Source organism: Pantherophis guttatus, chromosome 1 (genome assembly GCF_059756535.1).
Source record: "Pantherophis guttatus breed Tessera chromosome 1, ASM5975653v1, whole genome shotgun sequence".
NCBI lineage: Eukaryota > Metazoa > Chordata > Lepidosauria > Squamata > Colubridae > Pantherophis > Pantherophis guttatus.
This window is the reverse complement of record NC_142063.1, coordinates 265,526,386-265,548,561: the sequence shown is the minus strand read 5'-3', so window position 1 is coordinate 265,548,561 and position 22,176 is coordinate 265,526,386. Positions and strand designations below refer to the sequence as shown.

The window sequence follows — 22,176 nt, the reverse complement described above, 5'->3', positions numbered from 1 at the left end:
AGTTCAGAGCAATACAAATAGTTTTCTGCACTTCTCCCTTTTACTATTTTAAGTATACTGTAATACTGAAGCATATAATAATTGAATGGCAAATTAGAATTCTTGGAATCAGTTCAGATGATGCATTAAAATGAATGTATCTGTGTTTCTGGGAAAAAAATAAAAATAAAACATCTGTTTCCCTTGTTTTATTTGTCATTCAATATAATCTCATCATGACAGAAAACAGGGAAAGGATAGATATAAACTTTTGAAGAACTGTTTTCCACAGGGAATAAATGTCCATCTTTAAAGACAATCATTGTGAATTAATAACTAATGGTTTTAATTTAAAACATTTTCACTGAGTCAAATGTGAATCTTGATGTTTCTCTAAAATAATTAATCTCTGCAAGCTTCTTCAGTATGGACTAATAGTAATTTTTTTAAAAAAATATGTAATTAATTAACTAATAAACAAACGAGCTTCTAAAAGACTGCTTTCAGTAACAATGCTTAAATTTAGTTGTGTTTGGGTAAGATTAAGATTATGATCTTCAAAATGGAAATAAATTATGAATTTAGTTCTCTCATAGGCTGACATATCACATAGCCTTTAAAACGAATACTGGGAATGTACTAGAGAAGATAATGAGATCTAAGGAATGTTTTCTCTTTCTAACCAAAGTTTATAAGAAGGACCAGTTAAATGATTATTTGTAAACACCAACCTATGGGTTAATAATAGCCATTTTACATATAGTTAATAATCAGTCATGTTTATTTTTCCATTACAGAAATTGTATTTCCAGTTAAGGGAAATCACTACTTACCATGTGTACAACATTTCATCATCAAAACCTAAAAGGACTGTGAATTAGTCTTAAGTCATATTGATTTTCACAGCATTTATTGAAAAACCATTTAATCAAAAGCACTTGTCCATTTAAAGGAAGATGATAATCATCAGCCCCATTCACAATTTGTATCTAGGTGTTACAGAATAGCAGAAATCCTAACATAAATTAAGTCAGATGTAGAATTGATTTTGAAGGGGAAAAAGGACGGAAGCTTTACCATATATACTCATGTAGAAGCCCATCTATGGATAAGCCGAACCTCAAATGTTAACAAAAATACCGTTAAAAATATACCACCCACAGATAAGACACCCTGTATTTTTCATAGTAGTTTGGTTAAAAATTCAAGGGTGAGCTTATTTGCATATGGGCTTGTACATGAAGATATATTGCTACTTTTTAAATGCATTACCATATATGCTCACAGATATAGGCAGTCCTCAACTTACAATCACAATGGAGCCCAAATTTTCTGTTGCTAAGTGAGACATTTGTTAAGTGAGGTTTACCCCATTTTAAGACTTCTTGTTACAGTTGTTAAATGAATCAATGCAGTTGTGAAGTTAGTACCATGGTTGTTAAATGAATCTGTCTTCTCTGTTGACTTTGCTTGACAGAAGGTCACAAAAGGGCATCACATGACCCTGGGTCACTGCAATCGTCATAAATATGAGACAGTTGCCCAGCATCTGAATTTTGATTACTTGAATACGGAGATGCTGCAACGGTCATAAGTGTGAAAAACGGACAGTGTCATTTTTATAGATGTTGGATTAATAGTTCATATGTCTGTTTGATTATGTATTAGAGTTTTGGAAAAGGAAAAATTACAATAAAAAATATATAAAATTAAATAAGTGTGAAAAACGGTCATAAATCACTTTTTTTCAGTGCCATTCTAACTTCAAACGGCCACTAAATGAACTGTTGTAAATCGAGGATTACTTGTATGTTGAACTCCATTTGGGAGGAAGTATTTTGCCATCTAAAATTTTTGACTTATCCACAATTGCAGTGATTCACTTAACAAATGTGGCAAGAAAGGTCATAAAATGGGGCAAAACTCACTTAACAAATTTCTCACTTAACAACATAAATTTTGGGCTCAATTTTGATCGTAAATTGAGGACTACCTCAATTTAGGTACCTCAAAACCTGTATGGAGTTTTCTTTCCTTCCTTTAAAAGTGAGATTACATAAAAACTTCAAAAATAGGGATTATGCATTGAAGATAAGCGTTAGTTGAACTATAACCGTATTCCAATTTACCTGAAGGTAAATATTACAAGGTGCAATGTGATTAATTATTGACAAGGGAGCCACATATGGGATTACAGGGGATGAAAAATATTTGTAATACAGGTTAAGACTAATAACGCAATACATACCACCTTTCATCATTCCAACTTCATAGCATTTTCGGAGCCTACAAGCCTGGCAGCTTTTCCTTCTGTTCTTGTCAATGGTACACTGGTTGGTAGCAGGGCACATGTAGTCATTATGACCTATAAAATAAGTAGGGGGGGGGGGAAACTATCATTCTACAGCACCTTCTGGTTTAGTTTGCTGAATAGTTTCCCCTGAAATTCACTACTAAATTTGTAATGTGTTGATTCAGTACTGAATAAACCTTGAATGTGCAATGTTTAAATACCTACAATGTAAACTGGTATAAGTATGATTCAGGGGTGGGTTGCACTTAACTTTACTACAGGTTCGCAATGGGGCTGTACACAGAAGCTTCCTGATGACGTCGGGGTCAGTGGGCGGAGCCTCCTGCCGGTTTTACTACTGGTTCTTGCGAACCAGTCCGAACCAGGGTAACCCACCACTGGTATGATTGCAGTAGCTTGTTTTTCAGTGCTATAAATGGTTACCACATTTGTTACCCTTTGGAAGAGTCTAACAATGTTAGACTTATTTTTTCTGATTATAAGACTATAGCTTATCCAGGTGCACTTATCCTTACTGCAATTCTTATGACAATGAATGGTGAATCCCCAAACATGTACTAGCATTCACCTGTACATTTTATAATAGGACAGATTTGATTCCAATAAAAAACAACAAACCAATTCTAGTCATAATACCTTCTTCAACTGGCTACATAGATTAAAGTGCACCACAAAATGTTTATTTGTAGCAGTAATTTTTTTAACTCAGCTGAGCTGTTAAAGATGGCTGGAACTTGACAGAGCTTGAATCTCATTAGATCAAGCACTGAAGTTTTTCTTACGTATTAAGAAACAGAAATTAAAAAATACAGCTACTGTATCAGATTATACCAGGAACATCTGCTGACTTGTACCAAACAATGTGAACTTTCCAGTGGTGGGATTCAAAACTTTTTATTACCGGTTCTATGGGCATGGCTTGGTGGGCGTGGTGTGGCTTGGTGGGCGTGGCAGGGGAAGGATACTGTAAAATCTCCATCCCACCCCACTCCAGGGGAAGGATATTGTAAAATCTCCATTCCCTCCCCACTCCAGGGGAAGGTTACTGCAAAATCCCCATTTCCTCCTGATCAGCTGGGACTGGGGAGGCAGAGAATAGATGGGGGTGGGGCCAGTCAGAGGTGGTATTTACCAGTTATCCAAATTACTCAAAATTTCTGCTACTGATTCTCCAGAACTGGTCAGAACCAGCTGAAATCCACCTCTGGAACTTTCCTAGAAAGCTCCATGTAAATGTGTTACCTTGTGCCACTCCCTACTATGCGTGAAAAAGAAACATTCATTGATAACATTTATAAAGCAGCAACAAAATCTCAGAAATTAACATTTTCTTAATATTTCATTCTTGATTTTGACCTATAGTTGGTCATATACAGCAAAGTCCCACTTTCAGAGGCACTTCTGGAAAAGTGTACGGGGAAAAAATCAATATGATGGTTGAGACCATAAAACTGAAGTTTTACTGACATTGATGTAAAAAAGGGAGTGCAGGTTTAATCATAAAGTCATAACAGCCTTATTGACTTTCTCTTGGATGGCCCTGCCCACAGTGAAAAATCATTAGAAAAGAGTACTAATACATAATTATTTTTTTAAAAATCACTGCACACAATGGTTGGTGGTATTCTCTTATAAATCATAAACCATGGGAAATCACCAATACAAATTCAAAACCAAAAATTATATTCCAGACCTTTTTCATAGGTATTGTGTTTTCCACCAGAAGTAACAGAGAGAGATCATACCAGTGATTGTAAATAAATTTTCATATCATATTCATGGAAAGATTTTTTTATCCAATAGTTGCCTCTCATTAATTACTGGATGTACCTCTCTGAACCTTTCCAAAATTTGGCACCGGATTGTAATTTCTAATTATCAAATGAATGCAGAATAGGCACATTTATGGCTTAAATCTGCTATTTCATCAGAAACAATAGAGACAATGTCTTGATATTCCACTGCATTCTTCAATCCAAAATCAGTGAAGGAAGGCCTACCTATGCCCCAATGGTGGGTTGCCCCCGGTTCGCACCGGTTCTATATAACTGGTAGTAAAATTGGTGGGAGGCTCCGCCCACCGACCCCGATATCAACAAAACACTTCTGCGCATGCATAGAAGAGCGCCTGCGCGTGGCCCCGCTGTAAACCGGTAGTAAAGGTAAGTAGAAGCCACCCCTGCTATGCCCTCAAGAGCTGCTGAGGGAAAGGTAGCTTATGAATCTAATGCCTTGATAATTAAGCATGATTGAACATTTCAATAGAATCATATCGGGATAAAATGTAGAAGCCCACCTGAATCAATATGCAAATCTACAAGAAAAGTTTTTTTATGCAAGGGGAAAAAAAGACTTGATATAAATACAGTCCACTGTAAATTCTTCCTATTATGATATGGTCAATCTTTTCCTGACAGGAAATTTACTATTAAAAAAACATTTACTCCTATAGACTGCCATCAATTTCACTTCACAAATCTTCCAAAACAGGATAAAAGAGATCTGCAATCCTTTTCAGTCCTGCTGACCTAAAAAACCTGGGAAGAGGCAATAAACACCATCAGCCAAACAACAATCTTTCCAGTTTCCCCATGGGACCATAAAAGAATGTAGAGCAACATTATTTAATCAATGTGCTGTCCCCTCAGCTCTAAAAGTAATAAAAATGTCCTAATCCTTTCTACATATTTTAAAAAGCAAATAAATTATTAGTGCTTCCCCATCCATTTTTTAAGTACGTATTGCATCCAACCAATTATCTGGCTATTTATAAATTAAATTTAAGACCTATCCCCACACAGCTGTCATTTTTTCATTTTTTTTTAATTTAAAAGCAACAGGGGGCTTTGCAAATAAAAGGATAGCTTTGTTGGTATTTCCCAACATGTTTTTAATAATATTTGCTTATTGCAGCTGCATTTTTTTCCCCAAACTGTTTGCAGAAACTTGCAATTCTGTGAAGGTGCACACTTGCCCGGGCTAAGCAAGAGAATATGAAATCAATAAGAGTTCTACCTGTTTCCTCAGGCTAAATCCCAGAGGAGAAAAACAAACTGCAAAATGCAGGCTACTGGTTTGAAACCTTGAAAAGGTGCATTTTTGAAGTTGAGCCAGTGGAAGAGAAAGTAATTATTGCTCTCAGTTCTGGAGGCAGGGCAAGGCAAGAATTCATGTATTTATTTACTGCTATATTTTTACATCACCATATTCTCCAAGGACTCATGGGAGCACAGTATTAAAGAGTTCCTATCGATTGGGAAACCAGACTATCGACAAGTCCAGCATTTCACATGTTGCAGAAGAAACCCCAAAGTTTTACTGTGAATGTCTAATACGATGAACATTACCAGTTGTGCTGTCAAGAAGTCTAGAGCTGGTGCAAAAATGTGCACCTACTTTCAGTAAAGTACTGAAGATCCACTACTGTAGATATGTTCCCAAATATGCGAGGTTTTTTTTATTTATTAATATTGATTATTATTCACCATCTTGTTTGGAAAAAAAAGACCCATTTGGAATTCTTCACCATGCCTCCATTACCACTGTCGCCATATCAACACCGAGTTCACTATTTTTATAAAATAAGTTATTGATTTGTATCCATTAAGATTTTTATAGCGTCTATCTTTTTTTCCCCATTTCAGACAGTTAATAAAAAGGCAACATTTCTTTTCCAGATGACAGTGATATATATCTTTTCCTCAGCCCACAAAATGTTGCTGGCCATTGGAGATTCCAATCTCTGGATTTCTGGCTCACAGTTATGATATCTTGTCTCACTCTTCCCATCTGATAGATCACAATTGCTTTCAGTATGTGGCATATGATCAAACTAACAGCTGGCGTTTTGGCATAAGAAAACATAATTAATCATTCATTTTCATTTTTCCTACGATCACCCTTGAGATAATCCACATTTTTAAAAACACATATGGCTGAATAATAAGTTACATAATTAAGCAGACATGTGGATTGCTTTTCTTATGTGCTGCAAACGATCATTGATATCTCAATTTTTGAAATGAATTTTGCATAGTGGCAAAAACTGTCACAATAATATGACTGCCTGTAAAAGCTTCTCAAATGGTACAAAATAAATTTGAAGGAATTTACTGTTTGCAGATTAAGCTTTCATTAGCCAATACAACAGGAGGGAGTTTTTTGTGGTAGAAATCACACGAAAAATATTCTGTTTATTTAAGTTATTCATACATTATAGTTCTGTACCCTGTTTCCCCAAAAATAAGACATCCCTTGATAATAAGCCCAATCAGGCTTTTGAGTGCATGCACTAAAATAAGCCTCCCCCGAAAATAAGCCCTCCCGAAAAATATTTAAATGCAGAGCTGCAAATCAGGTAAAATGGCAAGAGGACCCCCATCTTGCTCTAAGTGCCCCAAAATAATAAGACCTCCCCGAAAATAAAGCCAAGTGCTTATTTCGGGGTTAAAAAAAAATATAAGACAGGATCTTATTTTGGGGGGAACACGGTAGTAGTTGTCACAGAGGCCATTTACTTCAATCGCAGATTGAGAAAATTAAAAAAAAAGATTTATTGTGTCTTCAAGTCAGTTTTTAACTCTTGGCAACTGCCTGGACTACTGTACTCACTGGAGTTCTTTCAGAAATGGTTTGCCACAACCTCTTTTCTCAGACTGAGAGTGATTGTTCCAAGGTCACCCAGTTGCCTTTGTACCTAAGGTACGACTAGAATTCTCAGTTTCCTGGTTTCTAGCCTGTGCCTTAACCATTACACCAAACTGGGTATCTGAAAACAAAATCAGCATGATGAAAACTGGCATTTCAACTGGCATTGAATTGGAACTACCATTTTAGCTGAGCTTTCTTTTTCTTCTTCAGAATCTGTGGCACCCTTTTTTCTTGTACAATTACAGTTACTAGTGTAGAAGAAGCAGGTAGAATAGCTAAAACCCAAATGGTAGTAGTTTGCAAGAGCGGGATGTATTCACACAAACTGTCTGCACTGAAACTATCCCAGACCTTTGGACACCTTATTCTCACTACTGTTTCTTGCTGCTAAGCACATGTTGATCAGATTCCTTTTATTCAGCAAAATAATTTCTCAGCAGGAATAGGAAGCTTACACATTGATCATTCAATGTGTAAGCTTCCTATTAATTCAACTTTCATTCATGTTATCTTTCTTTCAAGATGTCAGACAAGGATGATAAGCGACAGTAGTACACATGCATTTCTTTTTCACATACTGATGTACTGTTGTAATCTTAGATACACTGGATTACATTTATTAGAAATGCATTATTTGAAAGGGAAGAATTGAATCATAGAATTGCTTTAGTAACAACCAACAGTTGTTTGTTGAGGGAAACTTTATCTTATAAAAGAAAAGTATTTGTTTCCTTTTTGCACAAACAGGACCAATTATTGAAGTAATGAACAATAAGAATCAATCTAAGCATTAGCAATGTTGTTATTTTGCTTAACTGAACTAAAGCCTAAACAAAGCAAAAATTGAGACAAATAATAAACATAAAACTTCCTATTCCGAAGAAATGAATTAATAAAGCATGTTGATTTCCCTCATTCTGCCTTCAAATTGATACTTTTAGTTGAATCCCTTTTATCAAGCTGTTTCTCCTCTCCATTGTTTTCTTACATTGTGCCATAATAATTTGTACAGCTTCTACTACTGTAATTATAATTTGCATAGCTTCTGATTGTTTATAACCGATTTAACTAAAATTCACTATAACCTTTTAAGTGAAGCAATTTTATGCATATCAAATAAACATTAAAATTGACATCTTGCCAAAGAAATGTATAATTTAAAAAGAATAGATGTCAGTATTTATGGGTAACTTAGAACCAATATGTAATTTACATTATCCTAAATTAGATAATAACCTGCACCTTCCATGTAGCTGATACATTCTGAGTGTGTACAAACTAGGAACAATATAATTATTTTATCATTAAGGAAACAATACTAATGCCACAAAACTGGAGTCAAGGTGATTCAGGTGGTTAAACTTATGAGAACAATTACAATTATACTGTAATTCAATAAGGGGGCAGAGAGAGTAGTATGTACAAAATTTATCCCAGATAAAGCTATAGAATGAAAACTAGTGTGGTGCGGTTAATAAAGTGCTAAATAATGGGGAGACACAGGTTCTGGTCTATCCTTTGACACAGGAATTTGGGATGGTCACTTTTCTAAACCTAAAACTGAGACTAGCATGATATATTATAATTCATAGTCTTCAAATGAAGAGGACTTTATCCTGGAGTGTAATGACAAATAGCTTTGACTGAAGACAATGGCTCTGACACACAATGATCTACTGAATTTCCATGGCTGAGGATGGGTCTGCCCAGTCCTATTCCAATATATAATTACTACAGTACACCAAGAAGAGTGAACCATTAAGGAAAGTGGAGTGGCTACTCCACTTACTGCATTTTATTTCAGATTCCAAAGTAACTTCAGTACTATGAATCTTGATCTCATATATAGTCCTGGAACTAAAAACACCCCACATTCTCCTCTGCTTTTGAGAACTGTTATATTATTGTAGATTTTCCCCCAAGACTGGGAATTTTTCTTAGAAAAATTGCACAGATGTTTGGTACCATTGAGGGGCAGGAATATCAGATAGCAATGCCACTAAATCTCCCTATTCTGAGTTCTGTTCTAAAGACCTATAGAATTTAGCTGCAGCAGTGGATAACAAAATGACACAACTGCTATTATGCAAATTCCATATTCCAAACCTGACATACAAATGTACAGTGTTGCTTCAGAGAAATTTAAGAATTATTTTTTGGGGGCTGGGAAAGTGGCATGGGAAGAGTCTAATTCAGCCCCTCCCAACTGTGTATATATACACCTTAATGCTTTTCTTGATATTCCTTACAACTCGGGAGATGGGATAGAGCATCTGTAGAGAAATGTTTGCTTAGCAAAAGAAATGAACAGTGCATTTTTTTTTCACTCTGTTAGTCCATTCATAGCCAAAGTCAGCTCAAAGATACATGATATTTAATAAGGTGAGCATTAAAGAGAAGAGTAAACAAACAAACAATAAAAACTGAACAGAACACTATTCTGGCTAGTGAATTAAGGACTTATTAATACAAAATATCTCCAAATGGAAAGATATTTACACTTAAGTGAACCAGGACCACACACAATCATGACAAAGCTCTAAGAAACTCAATCAAGCCTCTTGATGAATTCCAGTTGCCCACTATAATTGCCTTTTGAAATATCTTCCATTAAGTCCTATTTATATTTATTGGCCTAATGTTTTGTATCCCATTTATATAATGACTCTCAGCAAAATATTGCAGTGTTTCAAATTATGTATGTAGCAGACATTGAAGAGATCAAAGAAGCAATATATTAAACTTTGCATGAAACATTATATGAACTGAATAGAAGCTTTTTATTCTTTACTTTAAGTACGTTTTATTTCCAACCACAAGTTTTTTATATACAGATTGCTTACTAAATGTTGGTCTGTTGATTTCTACTTTGAGTACATTTGGATGAAGAGGTTTAATTCCTTTTTCAACTTGCCCAATATTGAAAAAGGAGAGCTGGGAGATTGTGAAGAAAGTCCTAGAGCTATCCAATGCCTCACCACCACCACCTTCCTAAGGGCTTTGAGAGCTCATCTGAGTAGGCTGCTCTCCTCCTGAGTACCAGGAAAAGCCTGACAACCTGAGGGAGAGGAAAACCCCAATCATGGCTGTTGGGTTGTCCAAGTAGTTGGACTTGCAACATTTCTCAAATTTGTGCACCCGTTTCACCACACACACAAACTCCTGATGCCACATTGATGTCAGCACTTGGTCCTGTTCTACCTCAATAAGCTAGCACAATTGAGCTTCCTCTCCTTCCAAGTAAGGCAAGTCCAGGTTACCTTTGGGGAATGATAAGGTTTTCTTTCACTTTGTGAACTGTGAATTAAGATCTTCCTGCTCCTTCACAGAGAGGACAATGAGAAACTCCCCATAGGTATGGATGTTTCTGTAGGTTCTAGTTCTATTATGACTGTGCTGGGATATAAGCATAACAGCCAGATCAAGAAGGAGAGCTGAGCTAAAACAAAATCTCCTCATTTCTCCTGCCCTCCTTGCTGAAGTCATGTTTCCATGGCACCTCAGCATCATTTCATCACAGCTGTTGAACTGCAGACCTGTGGCAATAATACTGACAAGAGACAGGAGAATGGGGTTGGCTAGAGATACCAATTTCACTCTCTCTCATTGTCAGCTGTTTGTTCCTAGGAGGACCGAACATTGTAAGGTTGGCAACAGCAGCAAGCAGTGGGCAAATATTTCTGGAGATTTGGGGACATGAAACCAGTTTCAAACATGCCCTGGGGTTCATTTAACAGCTTCATTTGATTGGTTCTCCTTCCCCTTTCTTTCTTGTTCAAATTTTTAAAGGCCATTTAAAAATTTATTATCTCTTGTATTAATTACAAACATTGGTGTTTACTCAATCATGGCACTATCTGTTTATTATTTTATGTTAATCAAAGCTTAATTGTAAAGCTGCTGGCATGGAGAAGATCATTCAAGAGAAAGATGAAAAGTGAAAGAGTGTAATACTACATGAACTAGAGATTTTTTTTATATGTGCCTCTCAGACTAAACTTTAGAAACATTAAATTTACATTAAATATATAAAAGTAAAATAAATCAGTTTACAAATCTGTTATTGTAAATTAAATATAAGCTGTTGTCCATCAGGAAAATACTTGTTAATTAAAAATTCTTAGAACCTCTAATATGGGGGGGGGACCCATAAAGCTTTTATCTGTTATTTATTTAACAGAAAACTTGAATTTATTGAAGTGAAAGGGATTGTTTTAATGATAGGCTTTAATGAGAGGGTATCTCATATGATTACATAAATAAGCAATAATTTTTGCTAACTATAGTCATGTGAGATGTTGATTACATGTGGATTATAAACAATTCATTTTATGAAGCTGCAATATTATTACACCAAGCATCAATTAAAAGTCGCTATGGGTAATTTCTGAAATGAAAATAAGAATGTGGGTAGGAATATAGCTATAAGGAAACATAAAAAAACCGAAGCTAATAATATTATTAAGATGTATGTAAAGGATTGTTTAGAAAAGTCAACAGCAGCAGATTTTGGCTCTACAGAAATTTTGGCAAAGCAAATAGTTATTTCATCTGGATCTGGCCTGTTTTGTTTTTAAACACTGACAGAATTACTGACCGCAAAATCTTTCTGTTCAAGTAGATATGCTAAGTGGGCTTTTTGTATATACAAAAGATCTTTAGCAAAATTCATATATTGCAACATTAATAGTTCAAATATTTCTCTACAAAGGAGAGTTTTATAAATGACTTATTTCTTGCAAATGAAAGATCAAAAATCATTCTTGGATCCCTTGAAATCAATTCAGTAATATAGGTTTCAGTGACTCAGTTGTTAATAACTTATATAAATATTCTTTGGTCTATTTATGGACAAAAAAATTGTAGGATGGACCACTTCACTGAATTTTTCATTGGCAAACAGAACTTCTGTAATAGTTCCACAGGGTGGAATTGTTATTATTAGTGACATAATATATATATTTTCCCCTAAGATATTTGTCTTAGTTTCTGCAAATAGCAATGACAATTATGTGGGCTTGTGGTATCTCATCTTCAAAATGTCTTTGACCCAGAATGACCTATTATTCTAAGCACTGTAAAGGAAAAATGCCAGCCACCATCCAAAATATAAGGTAGAAAGTTCTGTAGAAATTTCTGTAAACTGGGGGAATAAGAATAAGTCCAAGAAATATTATCAAAAATATATATTCTGATCAGTTTTGGCTCAACTCTCATTCCAGTAGGACCTAAGCATTCTTCAAATGTGTAAAGAAACAATATGGTAAGGTAACTGGTTGAATTGTCTGCACAGTTTGGACCCTGTCTGGAAACCAATTTAATTGTGATTAGATCCAAATACAGAAATACTCAATAGAATTGGACCTCATTCAGTCATTTGATAGAACACAAATTTAACAAATCAAAACTCATAAGAGTAAATTACTTCCTAAAGCAATCTGTTCCATTGTTGAACAACTTGTACCATTAGGAAATTCTTCCCATTGTTTGGTTGAAAGCTGTTTCTTTGTAATGAAAATATATTCTCTCTTCTCTTCTGAATCAACACTGAGCAAGTCTACTCTATCTTTTACATAACATCTCCTAGATACTTGAAGATATTTCTCATCTCCTTATAGACTTCTATTCTCCATAAACGTAGTCAACACTTCCAACAATTCCCATAAGTATTTGCTTCCTGAACACTTATCATGTTGGTTGTTTTCCTCTGGATACACTCCAGCTTCGCAATGTCTTTCCTACTATCCAGTGCCCTGAACTGGATGTGACATTTTAGATCTGATCTGTCCATCAGAAAATAGAAAGGAAAGTGACTTTTCTTCATCTTCATTTAAGGACTGCATTTGGGTTGGAAATGGAAAAGGGAGACGTTATGGATACCTTACTGTTGGTTTATGTCTTATTTGTGATCCACCAAGACACCCAGATCCTATTTGCATATTCTGCTGCCCATCATGAGTACACACACCTATGCTGTCTCATGTCTTTGATTTTTCCTATGCAAAGAACATTAGTAATTTGCAATTGTCAAGATCCTTTTGCATCTAGAAGCTATCCTAAATTGTTAACTACCTCTGTAATTGTGTATTTTCTGCAGATTTGATAATTATCTTTTGAACCTCTTATTTAAGTCATTTACAAGAGAATGTATATGGTATAGTACAAGCCCTGCAGTTTTCCATTTGACATGTCCATTATTGATATATACTTGTTAAATACACTTTTTGAACCAGATCTCTATCTCTTTCAGTCTGGAGAGAGAGAGAGAGAAGTTCCCTGAGGATGGCTGAAAGCTTGGAAGTATAGCCTCTGGTACTGGTGACCAACTCAGAGTGGATCCTGCAGATCTCTATCCATCTAACATTAGCATAATTTAGCCCACATTTTGTTCTAGTAGGATTTCAGGATTTTAGATGTATTTCTGAACTCCATATCCACCACTCTTCTATGGTCAACTAAACTGGTTTTTCTACCAAAAGAAGGTTAATTTTGATATGACTCGTTTTTTATAACTGCTGTTCACTCCTGATAAGCAAGGCATTCTTTCTAATCTAAATGCTTATGAACTGTTTAATAATCTGATCCAGAGTTTTGCTGACAGTAGTTACTCATGTCCTCTTTTTCTCTTTTTGAAGGCACAGTATTTTTCCTTTTCAAGTTTTCTGCTACCAATCTACCTTCTTTTCTAAATAATGAGCTCACTGTTTGATAATTACACCTACTTTCTATTTCCTGTATGTATTACTTTTAACTTCGCCTCAATCCAAGGTTGCTTGTACAAGTACCCTTATGTGTGACTGTCACATATAACTAAGTGGGATTTTTTTGATTAAAAATCGAATGCCTGGGATTATGAATAATGTACAAAAACAGATGTGGACTGGAAACAGATGTGGCACCATCTTAGCTGTGACATCTGTGTTTGCAGGATGATATGGGACCTTCTTTTCCCAATACTTCAGTGTAATGGATTCCTGTTGCTCTCATTTTATCAGTACAGGACCTGGGTCCCTGCCCCTGAACTGGAACATCTGAATAAAAATCTACTATTGCCTCAAAAGAAAAAGGAAAAAAGGGGGAGGGGAAATACATGAGATACCTTTGAAATCTATTGACAAAATGGCAGGAAATTATGAACACTCTGTGCTTCTTTTTCAGCCAACTGTTTTGATCTATGGCTCATTTGGAATATAAAACAATCATTTTTTAAAAATACATGTTGTTATGTCACATTTACAAAATAGAAAGCTTTTTGCTTTCATAAAATGAATAATCAGTATGTGTTGAGAATATTCTTCATTTTCTGGGCAAAAGCTCAACTGTGATTCCAGCCACAAATGTAGTTTTATTTCTTCCAGGAAGCTCAGACTTAAAGAAGAGAAAATCTGTCTAGATCATAGATCAACTAGTCATGCTCCAACATAAGTGGTAGTTATAAACTACAGAAATGGTTTAAGTACTGTTTGTGATGGTTCCTTTTTCCTTAAGTAATTTTTATGCAAAGGAGATTTAACCAAGCAATAAGCCTAAGTGATTTTGCTTTCTGGCTGCTTCATGGAAACAGCAGCTAAAGCTGAAAACAAACCGCTTTTCTAAAAATACAATGAGATGAAAAGAGCAGGAAGGAATAACAAGTGGAATGATGTCTCTAGTTAACTTTGTGGGGCAATAATCAATAGAATCAATAGAGTGGCCTTGGGAACAGAGATGCTACTAGATTTTCATGCATCAACACAACACAGAAAGGTGTTCATGCAAGAAAACAGTTAAACATGCAGGTATTTTTGACTTTCAGGAGTCATTACAATTAAGGGGGGAAAGTTGAGCTAGGCATATGACAGAGAAAAAATGCAGCCTAGACTAAACCCTACACATATTTCAAGGATTATTTCCTTTCCTGACAATATTATAAAACTCTATTCATCACTGTTCCAGCAAGCAAATGCAAACCAAATGAAATTTTACTTCATTTGACTCATTTCCACTCTTTTTCTCACTGATGCTCTTCTCTAGGATAGCTTTCAATGTCACCCATTCAACTAATATTTTGTGAAATTAACAATAAATACTATTCTTTTTGAAGGTGCAACTAAACCTTATAGTTACCGATCAGGGGTGGGTTCTAAATTTTTTTACTACCGGTTCTGTGGGCATGGCTTATTTTGTGGATGTGGCTTGGAGGTCATGTGACTAGGTGGGCGTGGTTAGCTGGTCAGAGTCATTTCTGGAAGGTCCTCACACTTACGACCAGTCCTCGCACTTACGACCCAACTCATTTGTTTGCTTTTAACACTGATCAGCTGTAGGACGGCCCTTTGAAGCCCCGCGGCAAGAGTTTAAAGTTTTTTTCCCTCTAGTCATCAGGTGGGACTCAGGAGGCAGCAATAGATTGGGGGTGGGACCAAATAAAAGGTAAGAATAATGTGGGGGGGTGGGGGGTGGGAGGGCGGGGGGGAAGAACCGGTTCGGTGACATCATATGGTCACTGCTACTGGCTTGGCCGAACCGGACCGATCCGGGAGGAACCCACCACTGTTACTGATTCCCTAACAAGAAGGTGAGTAGCTTACATCACAAAAAGCACTTACACATGTTTGGCTCATTTGCATTTTAGATATAATTAGATATAGGTTAAATTTATTGAATAGTTACAAAATTGAAATTTAGACAAATACTAGACATCATGGTTATACAGAGTTTTAATAAGCACAACTGGTACTCTTCTCAAAGGATCACAGCTCCTAGACAAACCTACAGCTCCTACAAAATTAAATTGGAATCCATGCAGAAATGATTTCCTAGAAAATTCCAACTAAATCATAAGGAATCATTCAGATATACAGAAAAAGCTTGTGGGGCTGATGTTGTAATTGGGCAACAAATCATAGAATCATACTTCATATATTTCCCAGCTATGTTCATAGGAAACAAAGCTATATAGTCTATATTCCATTGCTCTTTGGAGTAGGAGAAAATATAACTTTTTTTATTCCTGTTCATAGCCCAATCATGAATGTCCTAATAAATTTTGCCATGCTTTTGATGTGTAGAAGAGCAAACAGCTTGCTCCCTTCAAATTCCTCTCCAAGCTTTCCATTCTATGAAAGGGGTGGGGGGAGGATCAGTGAAAGGAGAAATTGCCTACAGAAATTGCTTGCCACCTCCCCCCAAAAAAGAGAGATTGGAGAAGAAACGTTTGCAGAGGCCACCTGCAGCTCCCAAGCTGCTAACAGGATCACATTGCTTTCCATGTGTTCAAGGGTAGACACAGTAAGTAGACACTTAATTATTCCAAAGGGAGAGAAGGAGTAAATAGAAGAAAACAAAAGCAAAGGGCGAAACTGAAGAGTCTTGTCTCTTTACAGCTGGAAAAATGCAGTCGAGGTCATGTGATTTCCCACTTAGCAACTGCTTTGGTTAGTGGCAGAGTTGCCGTTCAACATTAGAGTCATTAAGTAAAGATTACCTGTTTGTATGTTTATTCTTGGTTGTAAGCCACCCAGAGTTTGGTTTAAGATTGGTGGCTCTAAAAATATTTTAAATAGATAAATAAATGGAAAATGGCTAAAAAAACCCGCTTCATTATTTATCAATTCGAGGATAAGAGTGATCAAGAGAGAGTCTTTCTGTTTTTATTCCTTTCATTCCTTAACTGAAAGTTGTAAGAAAAGACAAAATACTAGCTCAAAAAGCTTGTATATTAAAAATGCCATGTGAGTTAACAAGTAATTTAAAATCTATTGACTTGCAATAATGCTGCTAAGAAGGACCTTCTTGATTAACAATTTTTATTATTATTATTATTAGCATCTAATGAAGTGAGTTGCAGTACAGACAAGTAGTGTAATTCTCATTTCACTGCACTTGTGTTAAAAGTGTTCGCTTCAGTATATGGTACATGAAAATAGACTCTGTGTCTACAAAAGTTTTAAAGAATGCAAATGCCAACCTCCTCTCTAAGCAATGCCATCATTCCTGTTTCTGCAAAGCAAGGAATTTACACAGCCTGCATCTTCACACCAAGTTTTGTTTACTTTTCTTTTAAAAAAAGAACCAATGAAAGCACACAATTGGCAAAAAAGAAGATATTTTTCCCTCATGTGGATCATTGCTACTACTGTTTTTAAAAAATAGCTTTCTAGTGTTTAGTATTCTTGCTGGACTGTTGTGATATCCAAGCCGAAAACAACTCAATTTGGAAAAGATTTTACAAAATTTAACGATTTTTTTCACAGCAGGAAAAAACCCTCTTTTCACACCTAAGATGTCCATAACATTTGCACAACTCAGATAAACAATGATGCTCATCATCCAACAAAAAATTTAAAAATAAAATAAAAATAATTAAAAAAAAACAATACATACATTAAAAAAAGAAAACAAAAAAATCCTCAAAGGACCACTAGGTCTTTTTCTGCCATCATTTTTCTAAGTTTCTATGTCCTAGTTGGGGTGAGAATTGCATTCAACCAACAACTTTCTCCATGGTTGTTCCACTTGGTGTTTATAAGAAGAGAATTATCAAGCATAATCTAGGATGCTTCAGTTGATGCTCTGTCCCTTTCTATTTAATATCTACATGAGGTCACTGGGCCAGGTCATCTATCAGTTCAGTTTCAGGTATCATCACATGATACTCAAGTATAAAACTCATCCCTGAGCTGACCAACAGATGCTGTTGAAGTCATGTTCCAGGATCTGGAGACTGTAAGAGTTTGGATGGGAGTAACAACTTCAATTCAACCCTAGCAAGACTAAGTCCATGTGAGTGATTGAGCTACCTGGTACTAGGAACCTTCTATCTCTAGCCCTGAACAGGTTTGTATAGGTCTAGTGCACAATCTGGGGTCCTCTTGGATTTGCAGCTCCTGTTTGAAGAACAGGAGGCAACTATGACCAACAGCACCTTTTCACAGGTTCATATGTCAGCTGCATCCTTGGGAGTTCCTTCTTATTGTCACTTGTGCCTTGGTCACATCACAAATAGACTTTTGCAATGCACTGTAGTTGGAACTGCCTTGAAAACCAATTAGAAACTACAGCTGCTACAGATCACAGTGGCATGGGTGGTGGTAGGTGGGTCACAAATGTTCATAGATTACTAGGGCCCCCAAGTACTGCACTTATTACCAGTTTGCTTCCAAGTACAATTCCAAGTGCTGGCTGTCACCTTTAAAGCTTACAAAAACCTAGTTAACTAAGGGTTGTCTCCCACAGATTCAGCACCAGTGGTGGGTTTCAAAATTTTTTACTACCGGTTCTGTGGGTGTGGCTTGGTGGGCATGGCATGGTTTGGTGGGCATGGCATGGTGGGGGTGGCAGGGGAAGGATACTGTAAAATCTCCATTCCCTCCCCAATCCAGGGGAAGGTTACTGCAAAATCCCCATTTCCTCCTGATCAACTGGGACTTGGGAGGCAGAGAATAGATGGGGGCGAGGCCAGTCAGAATTTTTACTACCGGTTCTCTGAACTACTCAAAATTTCCGCTACCGGTTCTCCAGAACTGGTCAGAACCTGATGAAACCCACCTCTGTTCAGCACCCATTGTAAGATCTGGCAGATGTGGCTTACCTCTGATCCTCTCAAGTGAGCAATTTCATCTAGCAGGACCCAGGAAACAATCTCCATGTTGTTGGCCTTTAAAAGAACATGAAATTATGGTTTCCCCCCCCCAGATCTTGAGCTAGGGTGTAGAGCATTTCTATAGAACTCTAGAGCCCAGATGGGTGGCAGCAGCTAGCCAATCTTGCCTGATCTTGGAAATTAAGCAAAACCGGACCATTTGGTACTTGCATGGGAGACCATTAGGAAATACTAGATTGGGAAGCTAAAAAACAAATGAAGGCAGTGGGAAACAAGAAAACTAAGTTCACAACATCACCAGAAGTTCAGCTTGATAGATGCTTTATCTCTACATTTTCCCAAAATGTACTTGATGGCAAACACTATTCACGAAAGAACTGCTCAGATTGTCAATGTCTGGCTTTACATAAGCTATGGCCTGATTTTATGTGCTATAACAGAACACCTAGAGGGGTCTCCTCATTGAAAAGATTAGTGCATTTTGTCTATTCAGATCTGCACTTGATGGTATCTATTTTAAGGTTTCCTATATATGCATTAAGTGGAAACTTAACATGAATGACTATTATTACTTGTAATAATAGTTTGCACTTACATACCACCAAAGCATTTTCAAAATACTTCAAATACATTAACCAGTGGCTGTAATCTTAACAACTATGCCATAAATCAGAACTCTAAATATTATATCCATAATAGGAGATTTGAGGAGATGAAGATGAGTGAAAAGTGGCTTGCTTAAAGTTCCCATTGATCTGGCAACTATCTGATTTGCTGATTTATGCCGCAATGGCAGACATTGTTTTCTATTCTTGCCTCATGATAATCTGAAGCATGGATGTGCATATCTAACTATTCCAGTGAGAGCAGTATACATTTATGACACTTCATTGCTTATTTCTAGCCCTTTGGTTTAATTTGCATCTTTCTGAACTGGACCGAGGAGCCTACTGGTAACCCCAGTGGTTTCAGAACTGAGGTTATCTTTCAATGGCAAGATTAACCTCTCCGCATTGAATCCAAAGATACTGGGACCAGGACCACCAACCAATCAATTCTATCCTAGATGTGGAAACCACTTCAGAATAAGGATTGGAAGTTTCTACAAGATACATCTGTGTCCACAAGCATTACAAAATTCAGAACATTCACACATACGAGCTAAAAATAAACTAACACTGGCAAGATTTCACACTGTCATTGGCTCCTTCTCCATTGACAAGGCAAGATACAGTAGCATGGCTTAGCTACTGCGGTCTGGTGACATTTGGAATGGATCATCTCTCCCTCCAGGCTTTGACAGTATGTTGTATAACTGAGAGGTTTGCTTTTATCACTGCTCTTTCTCTCCATGCTTTTCTTGGAGGACTAGATAATCAAAACAAGTTAACTGACTAGATTTACATATTGCTACAACATGTCCAATGGAGTGATCTTTGTGCATGACAGAATATATTTGAGGTTAAATTGACCGAGTGAATTGACCTCTCCTTTTTGGTAACCCTCCCAGTTAAGTACATTATGGAAAGAAGGCCACTGAATATAAAGGATAGCTGGTTCTAAGAACTTTGAAAAAGAGGGAAGGATACAAACTGGAAGCAGACATTTTACATCTCCAGACTTGCCTTACCTATTTTGTGGCTAGGTATTCAAGGTTAGCAGCTCTACGTAGCAGAAGAAAGGGTTTGGGATTCCCTTCCAACTATGTTCTTGTCCCACCTGTATGCACCATAAAAAGGAGTTTTCATCTTAAGGAAGCCATGCAGTCAATAGTTGAAATATCCAAAGAAACAATGCTAATCATTGCCTAGACAAAAAATATTACACTTCTTGGTTTGTAACATGCCAGCTGTGTGGGGTAAAATGTTAATTGTCAATGGCCATTGCAGATGATGAGGTCAACACAACAGATTCTGCCCTTATCATCCTTGTGCGATTGACTTTCATCTGTATTCATGCTGGTGGAAAAATAGAAGATGCACCCAGGGAGGCATATTTTCCACATCAATGTGCATTTGTCTCTCTCCCTGTCTCCCTCTCCCTCTCCCCCTACTCTCTCTCTCTCTCACACACACACACACTTAAAACCTATTTGTTGAGTAGCACTTGAACTCAATTGCTAACATAGTGCTATTGTTTTAGCAATATAGCATTATTCAAATTATATCAATATAATCACTTTTTTTAGTCACTAAAAAAAAGAATGCCATAAATTTTCAATGACCCAATGTTTCACTGCGATAATCTAGGTTCTTCCTAACTAAGAATAAATGAGAAATTATTTGATTCACATGTTAATAGAAATGAATCTAATTATTTCAACTTCTCTAGATCACAGTGTTCATGTTATTTCATGTTATTGCTTCTCTGAATTTTACAATCTCCACACAGCAACCATGGCAAAGTATACATCAAGAAATTTTGCTGATTAAAAAAGAAAAAGTGCACAAACAACACCAGGACATCCAAGCGATGCTGTCAAGATTCTAATGGAGGCTATGGCAACCCCAGAAATGCAATACATAAATTGACATTTGTTTATGTGTCCTTCATATAGCAGAAATAGCATCGAAAATTATTTATTGAAGTGGACATTTTTATTTGTTATTTATATGCCTACTCACCAAGCAACTCTGGGCAGCCAGCTAGATAAAAAGCAACCATAAAAATAACTCTACCTGGATACTCCAGGGATGAAATCCAGCAGGTTCTGGAGAACCAGTAGCAATAGCAAATGCCACCTCTGGCTGGTCCCAGAGTGGGGTGGGAATGGAGATTTTGCAATATCCTTCCCCAGGAGTGGGATGGGAATAGAGATTTTGCAGTATCCTTCCCCTGCCATGCCCACCAAGCCACACTCACAGAACCCGTAGTAAAAAAATTTGAATTTTACCACTGGGATACTCATACAGCATCGTCTCCTGCAGCAACATCAGAGGCATCCAAATCTTAGGAACAATGCTCCTCCACAGGGCAGGAGTAATGATAGAAAAGGCAAACTTCATTAGTTCCATAAAATGTCCCTGTTTACTAGATGAGATTCTGATCATGCCAGCCCTGTTGGATCTTGTTGGGTAAGAATAAGTTAAAAGGTTCATCAAATATAGCAATAGCACTTGGACTTTTATAATGCTTCACAGTCCTTTACAACCCTCTCTAAGTGGTTTACAGAGTCAGCATATTGCCCCCAACAATCTGGGTCCTCATTTTACCCATCTCAGAAGGATGGAAAGCTGAGTCAACCTTGAGTCTGTGAAAGTCGAACTGCCAAATTGCAGTCAGCTGGCAGTCAGCAGAAGTAGCCTGCAGTACTGCATTCTAACCACCGTTGCTCTTCAAATATCCTAGCTGTGAGCCATGAAGGGGTTTATAGATGACAACCAGGTCTTTGAATTATAGGTAGTCCTCAACTTATAACCATTCATTTAATGACTGTTCAAAGTTACGACGCTGCTGAAAAAATGGCTTATGACCAATGCTTGTGCTTACAACCATCACAGCATTCCTGAAGTCACGTGATCAAAAATTGGAAGCTGACATGACGACGTGAGTTTGACATCCCTGGCCTAAAGTCACCCTAAGGTGGAACTAGAACTTATTGTTTCTAGGTTTTCCAGGCTTACGATGATTTGAAGATCATACATCTGTA

General features: G+C 36.7%; 1 protein-coding gene across 3 annotated transcripts in view; it reads right to left on the bottom strand.

Annotated features, from left to right (window-relative positions):
- The window catches only part of ESR1 (estrogen receptor 1), a 230,329-nt gene that overhangs the window by 70,006 nt on the left and 138,147 nt on the right, over positions 1-22,176 (bottom strand). For all 3 annotated transcript variants that reach the window (XM_087882848.1, XM_060692286.2, XM_087882847.1), the window contains one exon: positions 2,228-2,344. In XM_087882848.1, the coding sequence (XP_087738974.1) occupies positions 2,228-2,344 (117 nt within the window). The remainder of the gene's footprint in view (positions 1-2,227; positions 2,345-22,176) is intronic.